We start from the raw sequence: 24,705 nt of genomic DNA on the forward strand, positions 1-24,705 counted from the left end.
CACACTACTCTGAAGCGTGGCTGTGCTAGAAAAGCCTCTTCCTAAAATCCTTTTAAAGCAGCCTCTGTGGACTGCGATGTGGAAAACAAGTAATTCTGCCAAAATGCCTAATTATAACAGAGCTTTTGGAATTGTGCTGGATGGTGATGGTAGGGAATTATGCTTCCCCGCCCAGCATACTGGACTCCACTTCCTTCACCTGTTAAGCAGCACATCTACACTAGCTTTACTGCACTGGAGCAGGATTTGCTCTTTCTGGCTAAACATGCTTCTTCTGGAGATGGTTAGGACTAGGGCATGTCAAATACTGCTTTTGTTAAGGTAGGCACAACAAAAATAAATTGGACATGGAACTCTTCATAACAGACAGACAGGGTAAGTTAACCTTTTCTCAATCTCAAAATCTTAAGGGAACCACCTTTCTGATAGTTTTCTCCTTAAATGTGCATGTTCCACCAATAAAAACTAACTGCATTGCTTTGGGTACAAATTTTTGATGCTCCTAACTTGTAAAAATTAGAATAATTACTATGAGCAGCTCATTTTCACTATTTTAAATTGGACCTTTTTTAAAAGTAAATCTGTTAATAAAAACCAAACTAACCAGCTTCACTGTGGCAGACATCAGTGTCAGATAAATATTTTTTCCACAGTCCCATAATTTACATACTGATGTCAACACAGTTTACAAAAAACAGCAAAGAAATTGAAAATGCTAGCATCTGACAAGACAGCAAGTGTAGTGCATATTCTGTGCCAAGGTGAATGCTTTGAGAAGAATGTGGCATTTGTAAAAATTAGACCGTAACAGAAAATATTTTGCAATGTTAAGGATAGTGGTTGCTATTTATATGCTATAATAAAACATGGTGATGATAAAAATAACACATAGCACATAAAGAAAATTACTTCAGAAGATTACCATTCATCATTTGGAAGTTAGGAGACAGCAATGTTGGTTGTGTAGCTGTCAATAACCCTTTAGATGCATATCTATGATGGCACCTTCACTAAAATTTTCAACCGGTATTGTTTTCAGCTGGCACTTCATTCAGTTGCTGAGCATCTCTGCTTACACAGCAGCAAGCAAATCAATGCTTAGTGTATAGTCCCGATATTGCAGCACAGGATTGCAATCTTGTCCTTGGGTAAGTATTAGCATTTCACTTGTGGATGTCTCTTCACCATTGCAGTATCTACTTGTAGTACTTCAGACTGTTTCTAGCCTTCTAGAACCTTTTGTTTTAGTACTTCTGTCTTTGTAACGTGTACAGCCGGATGCACGATGATCATGTACTTAGCCTAGGAGGCAGCCTATGAACGTTAGCATTATTAAGTACCTGCTAAATGAACTGTAAAACTGCATAAAAACCATGTACCCCAATCTCTGTGACATGTGCAACGTGATTGCAGTTGTAGAATAAGGCTCTGTAAGTGATAGCTTGTATGATCATCTGTGATTTATACTGAGAGAAGCTGACATCACACTAACCTTACATCTCTCTATTGAATATATACTTGTCTCCCGAAGCATTCAGAGTTTAAAGGCATTTTCTGCCTTGTCTGCCCAAAGTGCATTCAGCAGTTTAAAAACAAAAAAATCTGTGTAAAACTACCACTTTCACAACTTGCCAGAGGACTAAGGCACCTTCTTACCTCCTTCAGATCATTTAAACAGTGGGGAGAAAAGAGTAACAGTGCCCCTCATATAATTTTCAGAAGAACACATGGAGCAAATGTCAACTCACAGGTAAAGTCAGCTTTACAACTGCTCCTGAGGCAACACAACAAACTATGTTGCCATTTTCTCCTTGCTCGAGGCACAACTGTATCCGATCTTCATGATAATAGTTTCTATGTAAGCAGAACTGCTGTCAACCTTGAAAAGAAGTTTTATATAACATTAAAAAAAAAAAAAAGGAAAAAGGTTTAGTCCACAATGAACTGCATCATGTGAATACTCAAAAAATTTCAAGCATCAGTAAAGACCATGGGGATTTTGGACACTGCAAAGCATTCACTCACGATTGGAGTTTAAAAAAAGAATAGAGGTGGCTTTTCTTCTCAGCTCCACTCAAGTGATTTCAGTGAATTCAAGTGGATACCAGAGTGGAACAGAACCGCAGCCTAGCTAACCACTCCACCCCGCACTTACTCAAAGGTGTTTTCTATTTTTCTGCTTGTGAATTTTCGACGACCATGTAAGATGGCTCTATTTTGCTACAGAACTTGTTTCAGTTTACAGAACTAAATGGCCTGTTCAGCTAACTGAAACAATATCAAATGACCTATACTCCTGAACTGCTGGAAAACGCCAAACAGTAAATTTTGCAGTCAATTTACAACCAACAGTACATTTCTCATGAATATTCAATCTTTCAGTTTCAAAACTGATTTTCACAGTTATTTATGCATAAAAATTGTCACAAACTAGTATTAAGTACTTTTCAAACCACAGTGGTGGTGTGAAATGAAGCACTGCCTGTGAAGAAAAACTTGCTGATAACAAATTCTGGTACTCTGCCAGTGTACATGCATTTTATGTTGAAAAAAGCAGCTTTTTTTTAAAAAACCAAACCAAACCAAACTGATTTCCAATTACTCTTGCTCCTTCTACACTTTAATACAACCTTAAGTATGCTGCCCTCAAGCTCTTAGGGCTCATAGTCCCTGCTGATGGAATTATAAAGCTGCCCAACTCCATGACACATCTGAAGAAATAATTGCTTTTACAGAAATGCTAAGCATTTTCTATGCAGATTTAAGGAAGAAGATGCCACGAGGTCATCCATCTCAGCAGGATGGGTCTGCCCTTGCAACTTTCTGGCTGGTTTTCAGCTGCACAGACAGGCACAGGAACAAAACGTGCTGAACCCCTGCCAGTGGCTGCTCAGCGGTGGGGGAGAGGCGAGGGGGGGGTGGATGTGGAGAAAAAGTGGCTTTGAGGAGGGTTGCTCAGTGGCCTGAAAGCAAGAGACAGCATCGTTCTCTGTTCACAGAATAGACTCTCATGGAACAGCAGAAGAAAAGCAGCATGGTACATAAAACAGTGCAAATTTAGCAAGGCATTATAAATACAATGAAGACCATGAGCTCGATTACAGAATAATCCCAAACAAATCACAGCCAATTTCTGTGAGGTTATTGCAATAATAATATTGCACATAATGGTTTCATTATAGAGGCTTTGCGTGATTTCTTTTTAACAAGTATGCAGCTGTGTCAAAGAAACCAGTTTTTGAAGTGCCATATAAGACACATTCAATTCTTTTTGTACTTACTTGGGGATTTCTTTAGATGATATCTTATAAAACCTAAGTCTATTAACATAAAAACAGTTCCAGCTAGAACACAGAACTATGCTAACCCCCACACTTAAGTTTCTCAACTCCACGTTCACAGAATACACAAGGCCAGCCTGGGTCAAATCTCCATTAAGCACAAATAGGTGCTAATGGTTTAATTTAACAAATAAAAGGGAAAAGTTTACTTGCACATATGCAGATGAGATGTGTTCCAGATCATATGAAAATGTATGGGAATGTTAGTGTTGATTTCAGTATGCATATGCTCATCCAACATTTTGGACGAAACACAGATCAGAATCTTAGCAGACAAGGCTGTGAAAATATTAATGATATCATTGCCTACTTTCATTTCTTTCATGCTCTTCAGATACTACTTGTTTTCAAATTTTAATCAAAATATTGAACCCTTTAAAGTGTGAATGAGGCCAAAAGTGCTAAACTGGATTAGTATGTGTACATATACACACACACTTATACCTTAGTGTACATGCACACACATTCAGAGAAAGTTCCATAAAAATTAATAATGCCTGTGAAATCCTCTGTCATCTAAGTACAGAGTTTAAATTAAAAGGAAAACTTGTACACAGGTCACCTCCATTTCTCGTTTGTGTAATCCTGTGGACCATGAAACACTGGAATTAGACCAAACATGCATGGAGCTTGGTTGCTGCTATGCACAAGAAGAAACCACTGTCACAATCTGGTAAGTAACAGTGTACATATCAAAGCTTTAAAAAAGCACCAAATAAAGTAATAATTATGGCTGCCTCACACCTGAATGCAGAATGGTCTCCAAGGAAAACATACATATACCTAGACTGTTTGGACCAGTTTTCCACTGATTCAATGCATTTATTTATAAATAATTTCTGGTTGATATCAAAAACACATTCTGCTTTCACATAATAGCTACATGTACTTAAATAAAGGATGAAAAATTTAAGTCAACTACAAGTTTCCAAGGAAATTCCAAGCCTTTTGAATCATCAAGTTGCTACAAAGATAAGTGATAATTTTAGTCACGGGAAGAAGTTGTCCCCAGTTGAAGTCATTTCCTACTTTCCTACTTCAATACCACTTGCAGAGCAAACAAGGAAAGAAATAAACATTTCTAAAAGTCATGTCTGAGTTGATCATACCTTCTTCCTAAAATGCAGAACCTCTTACCATCCTGAGGTAAACCATGACTTGGTGCCTACCATGCTAAAACCAGAATGTAAAAAACCCTGTCATTTATGAACACACACCCCTACCCCCCCCCACCCCGTAATTAATACAGACATTTACAACAACAAAACTAAAAACAAGTAGTCACTGGCTGCAGAAAGCAGTTCTGATGGACCACATAGGATGTCATTTTCCATCTCCCTACACTACACCCGCTGCAGCTTCCACCTAAGGCTTTTAACTGAGAGGCAGTAGTGGTTTATTGACACTTCGGTTCACAAGGATTTTGCAGCAGCACTTAATCTAGCTCTTGAGGTATGGTACAAATGTATGTCAGCACTAGTCTAGTAGGAAGGGGCTGGAGGCAAAAGGATTGGAAGTACCCACTGAGGCCAAAACAGCTGCTAGGAAGGATACGATCAGTGCCAGGAAACAACACAGCACCTTTAATCATTTCTCCCATGATGCACCCTACTGACCACATGTCAACTGAAAACAAAAATGAAATGAAGGTAAACAAGAAAACAGGAACAGAATAACAAATAAATGAGAAGACTTATCCAATCATGCTATAGCACAGACCCTGTAGCCCACACCGCAGATACAGACCTGCCATTTGCTCTCTGCAGAAGCTTTTCTGCTTGAGTACACAAGTTTCATGAGGACATAGCAGGTCTGACAAAAATCGACCCCAACAGCTTTCTTTACCCATGTGGATGAAAGACAATACTATACAATACAGAAAAGCAAGTGAGACCCACAGCTGGCTACTGTCTCATAATACAACTTTGTAATTAAAATTTACCAATTACTTCTGTCTTCTTTAAGTTTTTATTTGCATTAATTACCTAGGTTTATACTGCTTTGTATTGTAAATGAATGCTGGTCTCTCTATTCAATGAGGATATGCAAATGGCTTTTCCTTTATCCTTTCAGTTACCAGAGATCCATGCATAGTTTCACAAGCTGAACTGCCAGAAGCCACAAAAGGAACTTGGGTCCTTGTGAAGACATATCTAGCCCTTTTTCAGGGGTATGAATAGAATTTGTTGGGATCATTCAACTCCAATAATGCTTTAATGCTTGCCTCTTGGCTCACTTCCACTGATTCTCAGTGAAGCCAGCAGTCCATAATAGGGGTCCTGAGAATCTCATCAGCCATGATAGGAAATGGTGATTTCTAAATATGGCAGTTGAGACACAGAAGCACTAAGTTGTACCTTCTGCACTGAAATTCAGAGCAAACCAGGGGACTATTTATGTTGTACAGAGCAGAGCAGTTCAGCTGGGTCAAGCAAAACTAACCACAATTTACACTAGAACATGAGATAAAAATCAGACTCCTTATATCCAGTATGGGATTAAGGTGGCGATTTCCCCATACCAGTACCATGAAACCACATTACCTCTGCTGTCCTTGCTCTATGATAAGTCATAGGGCATGGAAGCAAGTAAAGGGACAGACTGGTCTCTCAGGGCCAGAAACTGTGGGGAAAAAAATGAAAGCATCATGCTGCTTTGTTAAATTTATTCTTATAATTTCATATTGAGCAACAGTTTAAAGTGGATTTGACTCTGAAGGCAAATGTCCTATCTGTGGAAACCTTTACATGCCTTGGGTCTAAGGTTCCCTGTTGCTTTATTTAGCATATGAAAAGCTTCATCACTACATAATAAATAAATAAACAAAGAAATAAATAAAAGGCTACTTATTTGGAAGCAATAAGCAAACCTAGAGATGCAAATTATTGCTGCTTTCATCACAAGCTAAATGGCATGCAAAATATCAGGAAAAGATAGAGCAAGCAGCTGTTTGTTCATCTGTTATTAATTCCTTTTTATTTTCAGAGGCTGCCTTCTGACATTACTGCTCTATGCTGTGCTCCAGAGCACAGACACAGAAGTTGAACTTACTAAACTTTAAACTGTGTAAAGCAGAGATGATTATTCTCCTTTACTCCTGAGGTTTTGGGAGGGAAGCTCTTTGAAAACTTCCAAATCAGAAGAAGCAAAGATGAACATCTGAATATAACCAATGTCTGAAGAGAAAAAAACAGTGCCTTCTTGACTGCTGCCTCTTTTCTCTCTCCTGAGCCAATTTGAAACAAGTCAAATCAAAACCCAGAGTTTCACTGTGCGTTTAAGAAAAGTAGTTAGTTGGGGGTTTGAAGTTTCAGCATATACAGCAGTGGTTGTCAGAAGCCCGTTAAGGCACCGAGACTCGTGCAAAGCTCCATAAAAGACTTGCAGTACAGAGACTTAAGTCTCAAACCTCAGTTTCATTTAGTCCAACATCAATCCAGATGTCGCCTGAGTAATTTCAGTCATACAAGCATCAGAAAAACAAACCAACCACAATCTCTAAACATTTGCATTCAACTCCAAAGCACTGAAAGCTTAATTTTGGTTGAAGATTGTTTCCAAATGCAAGATATTAATGAACCCTGGTACTACTCCACCAATGTGGAATATCCCTAAGCTTTGATCAAATGCAGGCTAACATAGTCAGAGACCTGTGTGACTCTAGGTAAAACTTCAGTTTAGCAACTATTTGCCTTTATGTTTTAAGATCACATGAAACAGTGTTAACGAATTAAACCTACAACTTTTCACAACTCTCTGAAGTCAAATTCTTGAGATTTGGGTAGCCCTTAATAAGAAGCCCCTTCTCCATTAGAATACCTGTGTCCTGAATTAGTAAGAGTAGGGGATTTTTAATTTGTTCAAAATCTATACAAATCAGATTATTGCGCAGAGCCGCTCTGAAATATGTTCTTGAGTGTGCATATACTTCAAAACACAATTAAGTTTTCCAAGGACACCAAATGTCCCTGGCATAGCCCCCTTGAATAAATGCCCACCACAAACCACATGCAAGTGTTCTCCTCAACAAAGGAAATACTTCACTCTTACACCAAATCTTAACCTCTGGGCCACCTCCTGGTTCTGATTCTATGCCAAACAGTTAAGAAATACTCTCTACAGAGATTGTGTCAAGGCTGTCTTGCAAAACATTTGGGGAATTAACCCGTCCTCCACAGGAACCTCCAAAACCTCCCCAGGGGCTTCAAGAGAGTTTGAGGAGGGTGAACAGAAGTTGCTCTGTTGCTGCACATGCATGCCCCCTGACCCCTAAGCCTTCTTGTGTCCTGGGGAAACAGTCTGGTCTGGCTGCTGACACAGCCTTCACAGGGAAGGTGATCAGAATTAATGGTGAGGATTGAGAGTCGGGATTGAAGAACATTAATAAAACATCTTTTCCTTGTTGTGCTTTAGTGTCACGTACTGACCCAAATGAGTGCTTGCTTATTCTTCCAGATTTCAGATTCCCTTCAGCAAAGGTGCAGAAGGATCAGGAATTGTAGAACTAGACAAAGATGTCTCTATATGGAAAGGATCCAAGCTAACCTTCCATGGACACCTCCCTTGTAACTCAGCTGTGGATACAATTTCCTTTTCTGTTTCTGCAGAAAGCTGCTCCTACCATGCTGGATGAATTGGAAAAAGCATGGATGTCACTCTAACACTGAAGACACCATAGCTCGTTTCCTTCCTCATTCCTTCATAATGGCCCTGCATTCTCCCCCTGCCAAACTGCAGGTTCTCTGGGACTTGACAAAACATAATGAAAGGGACGCCATAAGGAAAATCTGCAGCTGTCCTTGCTAAAACTCCTACTGAGGTGGCTCTTCAGACCTGCACTCAGTAAGCTCCAGTTATCATTCAATGAAAATCATGACATTCCAATTAAAATTAATGAAATGCATGACAAGGGAAACTCTGGAGACCAGAGAGGCAGGCACAGCTGAATGAGCTTTGCTACCTTTCTCAACCTCATGAGCTAGTTCACAGTTTCTCTCTCTGCCCAGAGCATTAGTGAGAATGCCAACATTCAAATTTGTAATAGCTCCTGTTTTTGTGATGCAGAAATAACCCCTCTGCAAGCTGAAAGAGATGGTCGTGTCCTCAAAACTGACTTGAGAAGACTATGATAGACATATTTATCAAGCAAATTATGAGACCTGATTTTATTTGTGTAATTGTAGGCCAAAATATTTAGCACACAGTGCTGTTTCCCAATGGCTGAGGTGCAAACTTTAGTAGAATTTCAAGGTGACTGAGCATGCCTGTCCCAACACAGTGAGTTTCTCTCTCCAAACCCTCCTGAAATGAAAAGACACCTTGCTGGGTAGGACCTCCCTTTACGTCCATCTCTGTTGTTGAGTGCTCCTGCAGGTCTGCACTGAGATCTGCTCTGAAGAACCATTTCTAGGCCCTTACTGAATTTTCAGGAAGAAAAATAGAGCAGTCTGTATTGGACACTGTACCTTGTTTTTACAGTTTTTTTTTCTGTTATTTCTATGCAATAAAAAAGGACATGGTTTATAAAAATACTTGGTAATTCTTGGTAATACATGGGTGAAGCTGCTTTTTTCCCCACAAGCTCTGGATAGCACAGCTACAAAGGCTTCAGAATGCCAATGCCAAGGAAACTTCATGATGTGCAGTACTCCTAATGACAAGTGTGAACTATGGCTCAAACGCTTGAAAAAGATTAAAACCCTCCCAAACCCACCAAACCCTTGCTGCCCTCAATTCTGTCTAAATCATAGCAAACTCCCAGTTTTGTGACATTCCAATCTTAGGACCTCACTGAGATTCCTGAAACCTTCCCTTCATCCTTGTATTTATTATATGCATGAATTTCAACATGTTTTAACAAGTGCTCAGCACAGCATTAGCTGAATCCATTAAGATTTCCTGAGAAAGTCTTTCCTTTCTAATTTGAAACACCACTTTCCACAGGATGTAATTAAAACCTTATTATTTCTCAATAACAGTAACACAGTTCCAAAGTGTTTGAATATTGCATTATTGACTTCTAATTTACTACCTGCAACTGAAGCTGCAAAACACTATAGAGTTCAGCTACTCTACTGACAGATTCTAGATGGCCTAAAAGGGAGTTGCCACAATTTTACAAGTTTGATGCTTCAAACAAATGTATGAATTTATATCCTTTTCTTTAAAAAAACTTTCTGTGAGTTCCAAACTGATATGCAGCACGCCTTCTTATGACACAGCTGAGCCATCCCTCTCTGGGATTCAGACCAGCAGATGCTCAACTTCATTTTGCACAGACAGAACTGATCTGCAGTAGACAGGCACGTGCCAGAGCCTGGCCCACCTAGAGGAATGCAGAAGGAGATATGAATTACATCCAAACCTGTGCTCTTCCTTGGAGGTTGGCTCTTAGGTTGCAGTTCCAAACAAGTGCTGAAAAACTATTGTTTTTACTTGGTAACTCATGCTCCACTGTCCCTTTCAGAACACCAGAGCTTGCAGAGGGATGGGAAGGGATGTCACAGGATATTAAGAGGTATATGTATATTAAGAAAAGGCCATTGGAATCCTGAGATGCAAGCTGAAAAATGAGTGGAGGCATGAGGAATACTCACGCCTTTCCCTGTCTCCCATTTTCTTTTGAATATAAGTGTATAAAAAATAAGCATTGCAGTAAGAGACCCCTATGGAGAAGCTTGCCAAGGAATGTGGAACACACTACATTGCACCTAACAGACAGTAACATTTAAAACATGTTTTGCAGATCCTGCAGTTGCTAGCTTCGGACCCTCTTTTTAGATGAATTTAAATTTTGACCTTCAAGTATCTCTTCCCATATCTCAAGAGTATTCAAGTATGCTCATTTTACCTCTTCCAGCAGGAATCCCGCAGGTAGTCTCTCCTGCTACAATACAAACAGGTTAGCATATCGTTTAAGTATACTTGTATATTTTCATTTCTGATAAATGATATGTGATTTTGAGTGTGTTCCAGTCCTCTACTTTGATCCTGACCAAATACCTACACACTCTTGACAAAAGACACTTCAGTACTATCTGTTTTGTCTCCAAGTTCTAAATTCTCTGCTAAACTGTACCAGTGAAACTCAGCTCAAATTAGTAGAGTTGCCATCAAGCAAAAGCTGATTAATGGCACAGAAGGGGGGGGGGGGGGGGGAACAGAAAAAAAAATGATCTTTGAGACCATCCAATTTTCCTAAGTGCCTAAAAAGGCAACTAACTTGCCTTGGCTGAAATATGTATGAGGCAGCAGTAGGTGTAGCACATATCTACACCTCAACACTTGGCCACTTTCAAAACTGCATGTCCAGACCCATGCTGAAAATCTTTAAGGGGAGTATTGGGAAACAAGCGATGAACCATCTTCATTGTAGCAGCTGGGATCCACTCCAAACACCATGCAGATCACGGGCAGCATGCAGTTCTTATACTAAGTACAAATGGCACTATAAACTGCTAGAGTATACATATCTGAATTAAAAAAGAAATAGAAGAATGGCAACAGCCAAATCATCTTCACAGCTATGCTGGTCTCTTTGAGCCAGACCTCACCCCATATGAGCAAACTTCCCCCAGTAAAACCATCAAAAAAAATCCTGAGTCTCAAACAAAATACCATATACCCAGGGAAAAATCATCCAGCTGAATAAAATCCAAACTTTGCCATCAATGCCATCATAGCTAACAGACTCTTAAGCAGCAGGCTAACATGTACCAGCCGATCCAATCCGGAGAGCCAGGCCAGCCATTCGTAATAGTCTCTTTTAAATAATCCTGATGCTAAATTTTGGGGGATTTTTTGGTGTGTTTTTTTTTTGAAGACAAAACAAGGCTTAAGAAAATACTACTGGGAACATGAAAAACAACAGACTGCACCAAAGAAAAGTGCAGAGGTTTTATTACACCAAAGTTTAAGAAAATCCCCAACACGCACTCAAAACACTAGGATTTTACCTGCTAATAAATGCAGATCATACTGCAAATGCACAAATTCTGCCAATGAATGATGGAATGGAAACTTTTTTTACTAAAAGACTTTCTTGAATCAGATTTTTTTCCCTACAGCAAGGAATTTTTTTTCCCATATAAATTCCTGGGAAAATACAATGGAATACTCTCTGTCAGATGTCAGAGAGCATCTCTTAATCCCACCACTCAAAGACAACTGGCGAACAAAGGAATATTTGGAAATCTGGCCACAGAAAACATTAACTTGATCTGTTAATGCTGGCTTCCCTTCACAATCCATTTTGGATATTCATAGCGACATAGAGTAAGTTTGGACTTTTTTCTTTCTTGCTATCTGTAGTCTACACAGATGTCAGAGCTTTCTTATAGTAACTTAGAGTTTCTTATTTATGTAGATGAGATGATCTGAAATTAATCTTCTCTGTGTTTTAATTTCCATGGAGACTTTAAAAATGAAACTTCATTTAAAGTTAACAGCACCTAAGTGCAATGGCGTAACTCAGTGCAATGGTTTAGTTAAGATTACCTTTTTAAAAATTTTCTTTCCATAAAACTTGGCAGCAGCTGTGAAATTTTTCTTCGATGCATACTGTCCCATATATTAATGTTCTTACTTCACACTACAAATGAGTAAGCTCGTTACACTGATAGCAAGTACGCACAGTAGTCATTCTTCTGAATAATTAAAAAGAACCAAAACTTTTAGTTTCCTTATAGACTTGTCCCTTCCAGCTAGAAAACCCACTGGTAGAAGGCCTTAAGTAGCCCAAGGGAAGCTTTATTGTAATGTTGTTCTGTGAAGTGTACCTGCAGCTGCATAAATGCTTCTCCAGCTCTTCCTAGGAGGCAACTAGATCTGCTCAACAGCCATGGTGGGAGAAGCAGTATGGACCCATATACAAGCCAGTCATTCTAACACTGAAAACCCTTATTCATGGGGTCAAACTGGTTAACAAATGAGTATTGACTTGGAAATTAATATACAAATTCTTCTTTTTTTTTTTTTTATTTAATAAAAAAAAGAAATCCTTCCAACTCACCTGAATAAACCCACCACTAAAACGTGGTAGCAGTTGTTACCCAGCCCACATACGCTGCATTTTAGGGTATGGGATTTCCGATGATTTAAAACGTAGGACTACCCCACAAATTACACAAAGTTTTCTGCATCTCTTAAACAACAGTTGTTATTTCTAACTAATACTGAAATGTTAAAAGGTATTTTTAAAATATTCTGTTGTTATCCCTGAATAAGACACCACCACATGAGATTGTTGTCACAGCCAGATGGGAACAAAGTAATTATCATGTCTGAATGATTTTTAAAAAGCTGTGTTGTTTAAATTATATAGCATTTATTTCTTTCTGGAAATGAGCAGAAGAACATGACTCTTAAATACTATTTGTTGTTCAAAAAGAAGAGCAACCCACTAACCACAGTACTCAATTTTACATTAAAATAGCTTTTTTCCTGTATTCTAGTTGCTTATCAACTAAAAACTCAGATTTCTCTCCAAATAGACTAAATGGAAATATCCTCAGCATTTACAGCTGAACCTCAAGCGTATTATAGGACATCTAGATTTTATAAAAAAAACTGTTAGTTTTTTCATTAAAAAAAGAAAACAGCACAGTATTTGGAAGAAGAGTTATGATGGTGTTTCTGAGGTGTTGTTACCACTGAAACACATCATAACTATCACACTGAATTACGGGTCTCATGAATGCTGGGAGCTGCTCTTCGCATTCAGCTTACAGCACAAGGTGGTGTGCAGCCTGCTCCACATGTTGCAGGAAAAGCTCAGTACCTATGGAGTGACATCTCAAAGATATCAACTACTAAGAAACACCACCATTCTTACTTCATTGTCATGTTTTGCAACCCATAACTTTCCAGTCCATGTTCCTATATGACTGGACGCCAGTACAATGTTACTGTTTCCTCCTCAGCAAACAGGAGATACATGCAGTTTCCCCATCTACCTGCCAGTAAAGTATAACTGCATCTTCACCTGGCTACTGGGCACAGCTGTTCTCAGAAAGTCAGGAGAGCTGTGAAAATAGGACACGCAAGACCTAACTCTATCAAACACTACAGGAATCACTCAAGGGACAGCAAAAAAAAAATTACTTCCAGGACTACATGTCTGTAAAGGCTGGGTTTTCTCCACACCAACTGCCAGTGTCTGCTTATGCCAGATTTTTATGGTGACTTTCTGCCAATTTGCTGAAAATAATATGCCTTTTTGTTTCTGAAAAGTGGAAAACGTTATACGGCTGCATTTAATTCTGATGGGCAAAATACACACTACTTACACTTCCCAAACACTGTGGGCAAATTGCTTTGCTTAGCCTGTGATAAACCAAAGGCTAAGCAAACACCTCCTCTTTTGTTTTCATTTTCTAATATTGCTTTCACCACCTTGGAAGTGGTAAAAATAATATCACCCAAGACAAGAACAACAAGATTAGAGGGAAATACAGTTTAAGTAATGACACAGACCTCATGCAAGTAAAGGAAAGTCCAATTTTAAATCAAGAGAATCTGATTTCAGGCCAATTTGGACACCCCAACAGATAAATGGTTGCCTTAAACTGGGCGAGTCAAATTCTTTGTTTTGTTTTAAAGAATAAAAAAATGTTGTATTGACTCAACTCTGAGCCCATACAGCATTGAGATTAATCCAAATCCATGATGCATTAGCAAGCAAAAGATTATGATGTCACCACAAATGTTATGAAGTCACTATTTCCAAAACATAAAAGCAGAAAAACAGATTTACAGAAACCAGATGGGCCAAGTTTGGATTCTTTTTCTTTTTTTCTTATTTTTCATTTGAAGAATAAGTAAAGCTATCCAATTTGCAATCATAATGCTTGTTTTCTATATTGCTTATTAGTACGACATAAAGACTACATAAAATGGAATGATTAGGAGTTTTAAAATAAAGTAACTTATTTGACTGAAATAATTCTGTGCATCTGTTTTTCATTTTTAATTTTGTTCATATCAGTAGTGTGCTCTGTTCATTTACTCATACCTCTGGGATTCAACTTTTTGCTTCTATCTTACACTCCTGGTACAGTCATTATATGGTAAAAGGGATGGGGTGGAAGAGAGGAACAAATAATAGGTGAAGCTGCAGCAAATGGCACAAGGATACAGTCCCTTCCTGGAAAGAGGATTTTGTGGCGAACCATTTCTCCCATAATGCATCCCACAGACCATATATCCACTAGAACAGCAGAGACAGGGAAGTGAAGAAGAAGGGAAAAAAAAAAAGCAAAGTTAACTACGACATTTCACTCCTAAAGGAGGGGAGAAAGAGCAGGTTGACCAGAACAGTACAGTTTGTTTTGTGGTTTTGTTGGGTTATTTTACGTCTCACCAAAAGCTAAAATAGACAAAGTAAAAACTGTGTCAGTCAGCTCAACAGTAGTTGGTAACAATGGTGGAAAAAGTTTTAAATCCACATTTCTGGGGAAAGGTCCACAGCTAGCAGGTAAGATCAAGTTAACAACTGCACAGGCCCACGGTATACAATGAGTTTATGATGAAAAAACAACTTTTTTTTTTCTTTTTTTAAGAAAAAAAACCAACAAACCCAGATAATGATAATCTGGAATAAATCCTACTTGCAGCCAGGCAAGGTAGGCTTTGTCCTGCAGGACTGAGTCGCTCTGCAGCAGTACACAAGAGGTTCCAAATGGAACTGCTCACACGAGTAAAGACCATATGGATAAATACCACTCTTAAGGGTTATTTAAAACTCCTGCTTCAGGATTTGTACCTATGTCTTATCTATAGGTATCTATCTATATGTATATCTCTGTACCTACATATTGACTGGAAAGAACTGGAGAGTGTGACCTGTGTGGACTCTGCTTTTTACTGTGTAGGTGCTCAAAATAAATGCTAGAACAAACACTTTGCAGGACAAGTACCAACAACACAAAGAGCATTTCTCATCTTTCTGATCCTGCCTTTGGCTTTTAGATGCAATATGCATAGTCACGTTATCCACTTGGCTTGGTTTGGGGTGGGGCTTTTGCCCTTTAAGTCTTACAAACAAAAAGGCTAGACAGATATGCACAGAGAGAAAAGACCTATATTCCATGTGAAGGGAAAAAAGGTCTTTCAAATGCTTTAGAAGACTACATTGTTTCTCAGCTTTGAATCCTCATTTTGTGGTTGTGTTTGACCTACACTACCAGTGTCTCCTCTTTTTCTTCCCCCTTCTTATCCTTCAAAAGCAATCCAAAACAAACCAAAGAAACAAACAAACAACTGATTTCTTGGTAAAACAAAATAAAGGTGGAATGTTCCATTTGGGAAAAGGAGGGTACAGGTATCAGGGGCATGGGACAGCAAGAGCATGCCTGAGGCAGTGGCAGAGTTTTCTTCATAGTGACAGTTTTGGGACCTTCCACAGAAGGGCAGCAAACTGGTTATAATTATGCATCTTTAGCCAACCAAGTGCAGAAAGAAAATGAAAGCAGTGAACAGCCCTTATACAGGCAGTGTACGTAGTAAAAGGGGAAAAAAAAAAAGTAGAGGATCTTTAGTAATGTGGCAGCATAGGCCAATAGGCCAGAGCAGGCAAGCAAAGAACAACCCTTTCTATTGACTTCCTTGGGGGCTGGATCAGAGCCTTCAAGCACACTGGCTCCTCTGACAGCTGACCTTCATTTTAAAATATTTTGTTTTCTTTCTCTGTTTACGTTATTATCACTTTACAAGTAAGACTAGATCATTCATCTTGAGCTAGATTCATTGCCCAGGGAAGTCAAAGGAAGTCTCTGTGTGAACTTCAACTGGCATTTGATCAGGACCTTTGGATGTGGCAAACATTCTTAGTACCTTCCCAGCTGTCTATTTCATTGCAACAGTGTGTCTAATTTTTTCTTGGTGCAATTTCAATACTGTCAAAAGCAAGTGCTTTATCTGTCCTTTCAGGGACAATAACAACAACATTGGTAATCATCTACTAAATGTCTCAAGAGGAAAAAAAAAAGCAAAATAATTCATTTCACAATAGAAGGAACTCTGTTTACTAAGGAACTATCTAAAGCATGCTGAGCCTAGTTCAAATTTCTGATGGCACTTATCAAAAATATCAGTTACAGAATAGTTTAAGGAAGATGCAGAAATTATTCTGTATGCTTAGACTCTGCTTAATAATTGTATTCTTTTTAGACTTTCATATTAAAATGTGTAATGTAAATTCATAAACATTACAAATAATTCATGCAGAGACTTGCTAATTTTGGAAGAGGGTGTGTGAACATGCCTTTATTCTTGCTTAACTCACAGAATCAGCTTCCAGAAGCAGCTTCACTGCCCTTTACAGGAGGCAGTTGGCTGTTAGTAAAAGTTGTCCCACAGTTTAGATAATCTTTTCAACGTAAATTAAGTAGGAGACTTTTTAATAAACTCCTGGTTTTGATGTTTGCTGTATTTATCATCAAAAAATGTCCTTGTTAAACACAGAAGTGGTAGCTTTTGACAGCAGAATCTGAGTTATAGCAGATTTTTCTCCACTATATGTTGTATCCCCTTCTTTCCTGCCTGGTCTACCTGGCACTTGGATGCAATTCTCAGGTTTGTTACAAAATGAGAATCACTTAAAATTTTCCCTTCTTCCCCTGCAAAATGTGAATTCTTCCTTACCTGCTTCTCTATAGTGAGCACACCCTACCTGCTTTTCACAATCTTTCCAGGCACCAAGAGGTATCCAGATCCCTCACAGACTGTTCAGAGCAAAATCCTATTTACATCTAGGGAGATTACATACAAATTAGATGCATGGTTTTTTAGCTTCAGCTTTTTCCTCTTCTCTCCAACTCTGCTTTCCATTAAAAAAAAAAACCAACCCTAAAACTGCAAAATTTGTACCTAGATCTTGACCACATGAAACCTGTCAGCAAAACCTGAGACTTTAAACTTATCATAAAGACAGAAACCACTCCTGAAATTCAGATCTAGCTCTGGATTTGGACAAATTCTGGAAGAGTTAGGATTCCCTGTTTCAGCTTGGACCTCTTTTTTTCCCCTCAAACAATTCAGAGACCCAGACTTAAATTTAGAACACATCACTTGTTCAGCAATTCCAGTGGTTCCCACACTGGTGCACAGCCACAAGCCAAAGACATTCTGGTCAGAAAGAGCTAACTGTACTTGTTAATTTTAACCACAATGAAGAACAAGTTTCTCATTACTCTGCAATCCCCCACTGATAAATTCACCAGCATTGTATCCCAAAAACATTTTGTAGCTACAGTTCACAACAGTGAGAAACTGCTCTAAATGACCTGCCTTTTAAATTCAAGATGTCATTTCCCATTACATTTTCTTTTTCTCCTTCTGGTGCCCCTTACAATTGTAGAGGTAGACCTTACACTTCAGGTTGCACTGGCTTGCTATGAAATTGCAGCCCTACCGTTCTCCTTGTAGCCCATTCCCAAGATGACTTCTGGTGCTCTGTAGTAACGTGTCACCACATATGGAGTCATCATGAAGCTAGTGCCTGCAGTTCTGGCCAGTCCAAAATCCAAAATCTTCAACGTGCAGTCAGATTTTACCACAATATTACTTGGTTTTAAATCCTGCAAAAGACAGTGAAAAGACATATGACTGTCCTTCATAAAGCCAGGCACAGCTGTGACATGGATTGATATTTTAGGTCACCCTTCAAATATTCTTCTACTCTCCTGACACTCAGAGTTACTATCAGAAATACTTGTAAATGCACAGCAAAACCTTGCTACTGTTTCTCTAGCAAACTCTTCTGGAAGGTGTTCTAACTTGGCATACTGTGGAGCTTTACCTGGATAGCAGGAGCCTATTGGTGTTAAATTAATTGCATTTAGAAGTTCAAGAAACTAGGATTAGTATTAGAGTGCTGCTTTGAGTATTTTTTTTTGTGTGTGCTGTGAGCCTAACACATTGATTCCAACTGTACATTTGGAGATATCTTAATGCTTCATTTATAATTCAATTCATCCATTGCTGGATGACTATCTGGAAGCAAAATCTATCATCCTTCACTAAACATACAACATGCCGAGAAAGGAGACCTCTGTATATTGTAAAACAACCTCCACTTTGTAACCCATTTTATCAGCCCTTCTCTTCTTCCTCTCATAGCAGAAGGGAAATATTTTTGGATTTGTTTTTTTTAGTTGGAAATCCCAAATTAATAAAAGCACATCTCAATAAAGAAGTTAACTCAGGGTATTTTCAATCCATTCAGAATTGCCTCCTGCTCACAGTCACATGAGCCGTTCCCTCTCTTGTCAACAGTCACCCATAGGGCTGCCTCTGGCATTCACAGCCAGGTACCGCATCCTTACCAGGCGCAGCACTCTGACGTGGGACAGCAAAATGAGAGGATGCATTTAATATATTCTTAGGAGTCATTTCATTTGTTTTAGCACACATGAATGATGGCATATTCCAATTCCATATGCCTTGACCTCTGCAGATCGTGATCAAGCAATACTTGGACCACATCACAACACCCATTCAAAGCATCTGAATGTCATGCACGGTAGATGTACATAACATTTATCTACATATTTCAGAGATCATAATCACTTTGAAGGTTTCCAGCTCTTATTATATAGTTTTTGTTTTGTTTTGTTTTATAATCACATTACTTTTTTGTCTGATTAACTTCACAAATCTCATTCCTAACACAAGCATGAAGCTACTCTGTTAAGGGGATGGACTATGACTTGTAGGTTTACAGTCATTTTACTGGGAGATAGAGCTTCGATCCACAGTACGCAAGAAATTCAAGTGTTTCTAAAGTCTTCATGATAATGTCATATGCTGCCTTAAGTTTTAAACTAAAGGCCCCTTACCCTGTGAATAATTCCTGCAGAGTGAAGATGCTTGATACCGCAGAGCATTTGGTACAGTAGATAAGACATTCGCTCATGGTCTAGCTCCATCTGAATGACCTGGCACAGATTGGCATCCATTAACTCCATTACCAGGTAACTGAATGAGAAATCATAGGGTTATTGTCTGGGTTGAAGAGGAACTATAGCATCATCTTAAATAAGTAACAATGCCTTTTCACGCTTCAAAATTCACTTTATTTCTGATGACTGGGCGCAACAGAGCTAGAGACCGGGCTCACTCACAACTGTACCATTGTGGTGTTTGTTTCTCACTGTACCATCTCACTGCAGACACCATTCTTTTAGCATCCCAGCAGAACAGGTGGATTGCTGGCCCTTTCTTGGTGCATTCCCCATGGCAGAGACTGTAGCCTACATAGGCAGGCAGCACAACACCGACACATGCAGAAAATGGAAGAGCCACAAGCTCTTCCAAATGACACGACTGCTTTGCCTTTGACCATTATGAGGAATGGCTACCACAGTACAAGTAGGAATTGGAGAGCAGTATAGATGTCTGAGAGGCTAAAATATGCAACCCCAGGTGAAATGTCTTGAAAAATTTGCCTAAGATTGCATGACTTCACACAATTCTCATTACAACTAATTGGTCTTGTGCTTCTGATAAATAAGCTTCACTAACAGCCTCAGCAGGATGTTAACCCAATCCCCTATAGCAGTAAGTTAAACACATCAGCTCATTTCTTATGAGACAATTGTAACTCTACATCAAATCATTCTCAAACTTTGGGGAAAACACCAGCTTTTCATTTCAATGTGAGCTACACACCTTGTCTTCTCTCCAGCACTAGTTCCTTCCTCTGCTCTGCGTAAGTCTGCAGTGAAAATATTACGCAGAAATTCTGTATACCAAAACCAGAACAGTAGTTGCCTGACTTCACCCAGTGCTATCTGTCTGTTTCCACTACTGATACTAGGGTGTAGAATGGGAATACATTTCCATACAACCTATACAGAATGTGGGAAGGACTGAAAGATAAAAGGAGTACAACTATATAAAACACTGAATATTTAAAAGTTAATTCAGGGCAGGTTCATACTACACACAGTAATGCTTGTGCAACAGGGCAATGTTCAGCAGAGACATTAGTTGTCCTCTACACGTAGCACTACTTCCCCTGGCAAGTAATTTTAAGCAGTCAAGGGTTATATCAAAACAAATATGAAATGAGGAAATATTTCATATCAGTCTATTTTACAGGAAATTATTTCAAAATGAAGTGCCACATTTCAAAACCTCACAAACGTCAGGGAGTCACATAACTACTATCCTTTCCCAAGCAAACTAAAAACACAAAAGCAGGCCCTTTTAACTACTCGTACCCCTTCCTCTGCACATGAAGGCAAATACAAACACACTAACCCTCTCAAGAAGAGCCACCAGCAGGCTTTGCACACTATTGCAGCGCTTAGGAAACCTGGTATTTTGCACCTTTTAAGTGTCAAAAGTGCTTTCAATATGGGAATGCAGAATATCTGTCTACCCACAGTGTAGACTACACGTGATCTTTTTTAGAGGGGCTTATTTTATGTATTTTGCTGAGTTATTGCTTTCAAAGCACACTATAATGCCCCACACATCTCTAAAGCTTTAGTTTAATTACTGCCTGTGTTACTTACACATCCTGGAATTCCTCCAGAGATTTCTGTGGTGTGAAGACATTTAATAAACTGATAATCTGAAAAGCAAAGTAAGACAAAAGGATGAAGAGAATTGATAAATGTAAGCAGTTGAACCCATTTTGAAGTGTGTGTTAAAGGATAAGCTCTGTTTTTTCTCTGCTCAATTTCTACAAACACTGCTCACTTTATATATCAGTAAAAAGTTGTCAACATTCAAAATAAAATACCACAGATCTAAGATTTCTTCTAGGTGCACTTGAAATGGTTTCTGAGAGACGGATTAGAAACAAACCAAAATGCTAAGGGTGAGACAGTCCTCTGAATTTTGAAGCTACAGGTTCAGAGACAAACTTCAGCGCAATCTAGCATAGCAGTCCTTGTGCTACAGCCAGAAATTTTTTACATATGAATAATGTTCATCTGAGGGGACAAATAATCAATGACTATCTTACTAAAAATAAAACAGAAGACCTTCCTGCTCTCTGACATGGCCTCAATTCCTTTGAGGGCACATATGCACCCTCGCTGACACAAATTCCATTATGAGAGGTACTGCTTTTTAGTGCACTTTAAAATGGTAGACATATTCTAGGCTAAGACGTCTTACATACTGTAACTCTTTTTTTTTTTTTTTTTTTTTTAAACGGGCTGTGCTGTTTAAAGATACTGATAAGAATGTGTGAAACAGCAAAGAGGAAAAATGTGACCTCAGGGATCTGAATTTCCCCTGCTTTCCTTCTGTGTGAGCAACAAATACAAGATACCAGCACAGTTGCCACAAAGACAACATCTGAATGTCTTCCTCCCCACCTCTCTCACCTCTTTATAATAGGCTTTCTAATAGGAATGGTTCAATATTCTTTCTGCCTAGTCCACATATTCTGATTCTTGCCTCCACACAGGTGCCTTTAAAATCCCCTCCTTCCTTTGCACTTCTCTGTACAGACAGATTAAAACTCTGACCCAGCCAACGTGGTGCTGTTATCAGCTCTTATGCAGCATTTTTAGAATTGTATAGTTAAAATTAATACTGCTTCTGCTGCCCTCTGCTCTTTCCAGTCCATTAAAAACATGGAGTGAGAATGCAACATCCTCCCACCTACAGGGAGAACTACTCACTCATCCCTGCATTGTCAAAGCCCTGTCCATTGGCCTGACTGAGGGTAGTTTCCATCCAGGTCAATAGGAAAGAAACAGGTACCATCCTGATCAACACAGTGGAATTGTAAGAATAAGCCAATGCACAGAAGTGGGGCAGAGGACACTATAGGTGACAAGTCCTGCTGTCTGCCATTTTAGGGTCAGTCCTTTTTCTTTCCATGTGAATTTGTGATTGAGAACAAGTGTCAAATCTCACCTTATATCACACTTTTCAAGCTCATTTGTGCTCTGCATAAGGAAAAAGAGTCATTGCGGAACCTGAGGCAAGAGTAAACATGTACCAAACTGAAAAATTCACTCCTAATGAAAAGGAAGGGGCACAGAGGTATGGCAGCAAGCCACAGAAGAAATTGAAGAACTGTAGGAAATCCTTAGGAGATGCCTTGACCATGCAATGGGGAAATCCTATGTATCTCACTACAAAAAAGCAAACTTATACAGTGTTAGACAGATACTTCTAATAGATAGGCGGTTACAGTTAACATCCAGCCGTGGAATAACTCTTTTGCTGCAGTGTAGGAGTATTTTAATTCATTATGGACACTAAATGTTATACAACAAGTAGTGGGTGTAAGAAGCAGGAAAGTCTAGAACCTCGTAGTATTATTTATTTCAACAAGAACACTGTGATTAGAAGGAATGGCACAATATGTTGAGGCTTCAGAATCCCTGGCTCCACAGCACTAGCTTACAGACAAATATGTGAGAATGGAAAAGTGCTTTTGGTTCTTAATTTTCTTCGGCAGTTTTGAGCAACCTTCGCCATGATGACCCCTCGTCTTGTACAGTCTATACAATGCATCTATATAGCCAGGTTTCAAATGAAGACTAGAACAAGGAATGAAACTTGTGCATGTGTACTCCAACTCAAGAAACACTGCTTTTGAGTCACAAATCCCAGTGACAAGAGGATGGAGCTAGGATTCCAACAACCACCTATGCATTTCTGGATAAAGAGTTGACAAGAATGTATTCTGCTTTTTTCTATCACCCTAACCCTACTATCAGCACCCCCATTTGGCATAGCTTTTAAATAAGCACATAGAATACTCTCACTTTCTAATGGGAGCATATAGTACCAGAAAGACTGTAGCCCTTGCGCATAATTTACTTTTCATTTCTTCTGTTTTAAAAAGGTTCCCAACAAAGCAATTTTATTTCTAACAAACCGATATACATACCACTTCTCTGGTTACCTACTGAAAACTTACATTTTTATGATTCACACACTTCATGAGGACCAGCTCCCTGTAAGCTCGTTTGGCATGAGTTTGGTTCTGAAATGGTCGGCTGAGCTTCTTAATGGCCACGTTTCTGTCAAGGACGGCATCATATGCAGCACTGCAGTAATTACAAACACAGGGGTTATACATCTTAGAGGATATCCCACATTTCTCATGGCAAATTCCTGAGCCTTAAGTCTACTACTGCCTTTTTTCCATTGAGAAAAATACTGAGACAAAAGAAGGAGAGAGTTTCCAGTGAGAAAAAATAAGACATCAAAAGGAGGCACGTACCACCACATCAGCAGAAGACAGCATGCACCACTACTTCTGAACTCCAGTTCCATAGGGAATAAACACTTATTTTCAAGGGGTGGAAAAAAAATTAAGTGACTTCAAATAAAAATACAATAAAACCTGGATGAGACAAAAAGTTGTTTTATAAAGCAACTCTCTGTGCATTGGGTACAGCGGAGAGGCTTTTGCTTTTTCTATCATGATTAAGGACACCTTCACTGAGCGGCTCAATGAACAATTGCCCACTTTTATCTAGAATGAAGTTTGTATTTTCCTTATGATATTTCTAATGGAATCAAGTTATTTAATCATTCTTTGAGATCATATCATCCAATTCCAGTAACATACCTAGGAACAGAACCATTTAACAAAATTTCTTTACTATTTCTTTCTGATAATGAAAAAATTTGTTACATAAAATTAGTTTAAAATTTTGAAAACAGGAAGTAATATAGGCTCCAGTTTATAAAGTGGGCTTTTAAAGCTGGGCTCCTAAAATGCTCCTTAAACTTTTAAATGTTTTGTACAACCTTCAGTTATTTTGATAATCTTCTCCTCCTATGGATTTGAACCACTTATTTTGGTGGTTGAAATATGACTACACAAATTTTGACTTCTACGTTTCACAACGCACACTAATTCTTAGAAATGTTACCATGTTACCAAACAGACACTGTTCAAACCCTCTTCCTGACAAAAGTTTTCTGCTACTCCATGAAGGGCAACAGCATACCTCCAAAAGATAAATCAACCAAATTACTAAATTCCTGCTTATTGTAGACCTTCACTGACATTTCCTTACAGAGTTTTACTGACCCAGTACAGAGCAGAAAGCATGCAAGCATCAGAACCTTAGCCACAAAGCCAACAAAAATGTACAAGTGCTCTAAATAAGTAAAAAAGTGTTGGCAATGTACATCTTAGAAACCACGCAGGTGGAGAATAATAAGAAGTATTTTAATTACACTAGTCCTGCATAAATAACACACTGAATACATGCCACATATTAGGGTAATTGTTTGCTAAAGGTGATGAGGAGCTTTGCAAAGAATGCTTTAGACAGACATTTGGGGCAGAATAGTGGGATTCCCCCCAAAACATATGTTCAGAGGGAAAAAAAAACCCTCTCATGACTGCCCTTGCATATATTCTGAAACTGTC

The 24,705-nt window shown here is 38.8% G+C and overlaps 1 protein-coding gene across 2 annotated transcripts in view; it reads right to left on the reverse strand.

Moving 5' to 3' along the window:
* MAPK10 (mitogen-activated protein kinase 10) overlaps positions 1–24,705 on the reverse strand; it is an 86,646-nt gene that overhangs the window by 28,885 nt on the left and 33,056 nt on the right. For both annotated transcript variants that reach the window (XM_064450380.1, XM_064450381.1), the window contains exons 3-7: positions 23,236–23,365; positions 20,861–20,919; positions 19,178–19,316; positions 17,752–17,917; positions 14,476–14,547 (exon numbers count right to left, since the gene is read on the reverse strand). In XM_064450380.1, coding sequence (XP_064306450.1) covers positions 14,476–14,547; positions 17,752–17,917; positions 19,178–19,316; positions 20,861–20,919; positions 23,236–23,365 — 566 coding nt within the window. The remainder of the gene's footprint in view (positions 1–14,475; positions 14,548–17,751; positions 17,918–19,177; positions 19,317–20,860; positions 20,920–23,235; positions 23,366–24,705) is intronic.

This window comes from Phalacrocorax carbo, chromosome 4 (genome assembly GCF_963921805.1).
Source record: "Phalacrocorax carbo chromosome 4, bPhaCar2.1, whole genome shotgun sequence".
In the NCBI taxonomy this organism is placed as follows: Eukaryota; Metazoa; Chordata; class Aves; order Suliformes; family Phalacrocoracidae; genus Phalacrocorax; species Phalacrocorax carbo.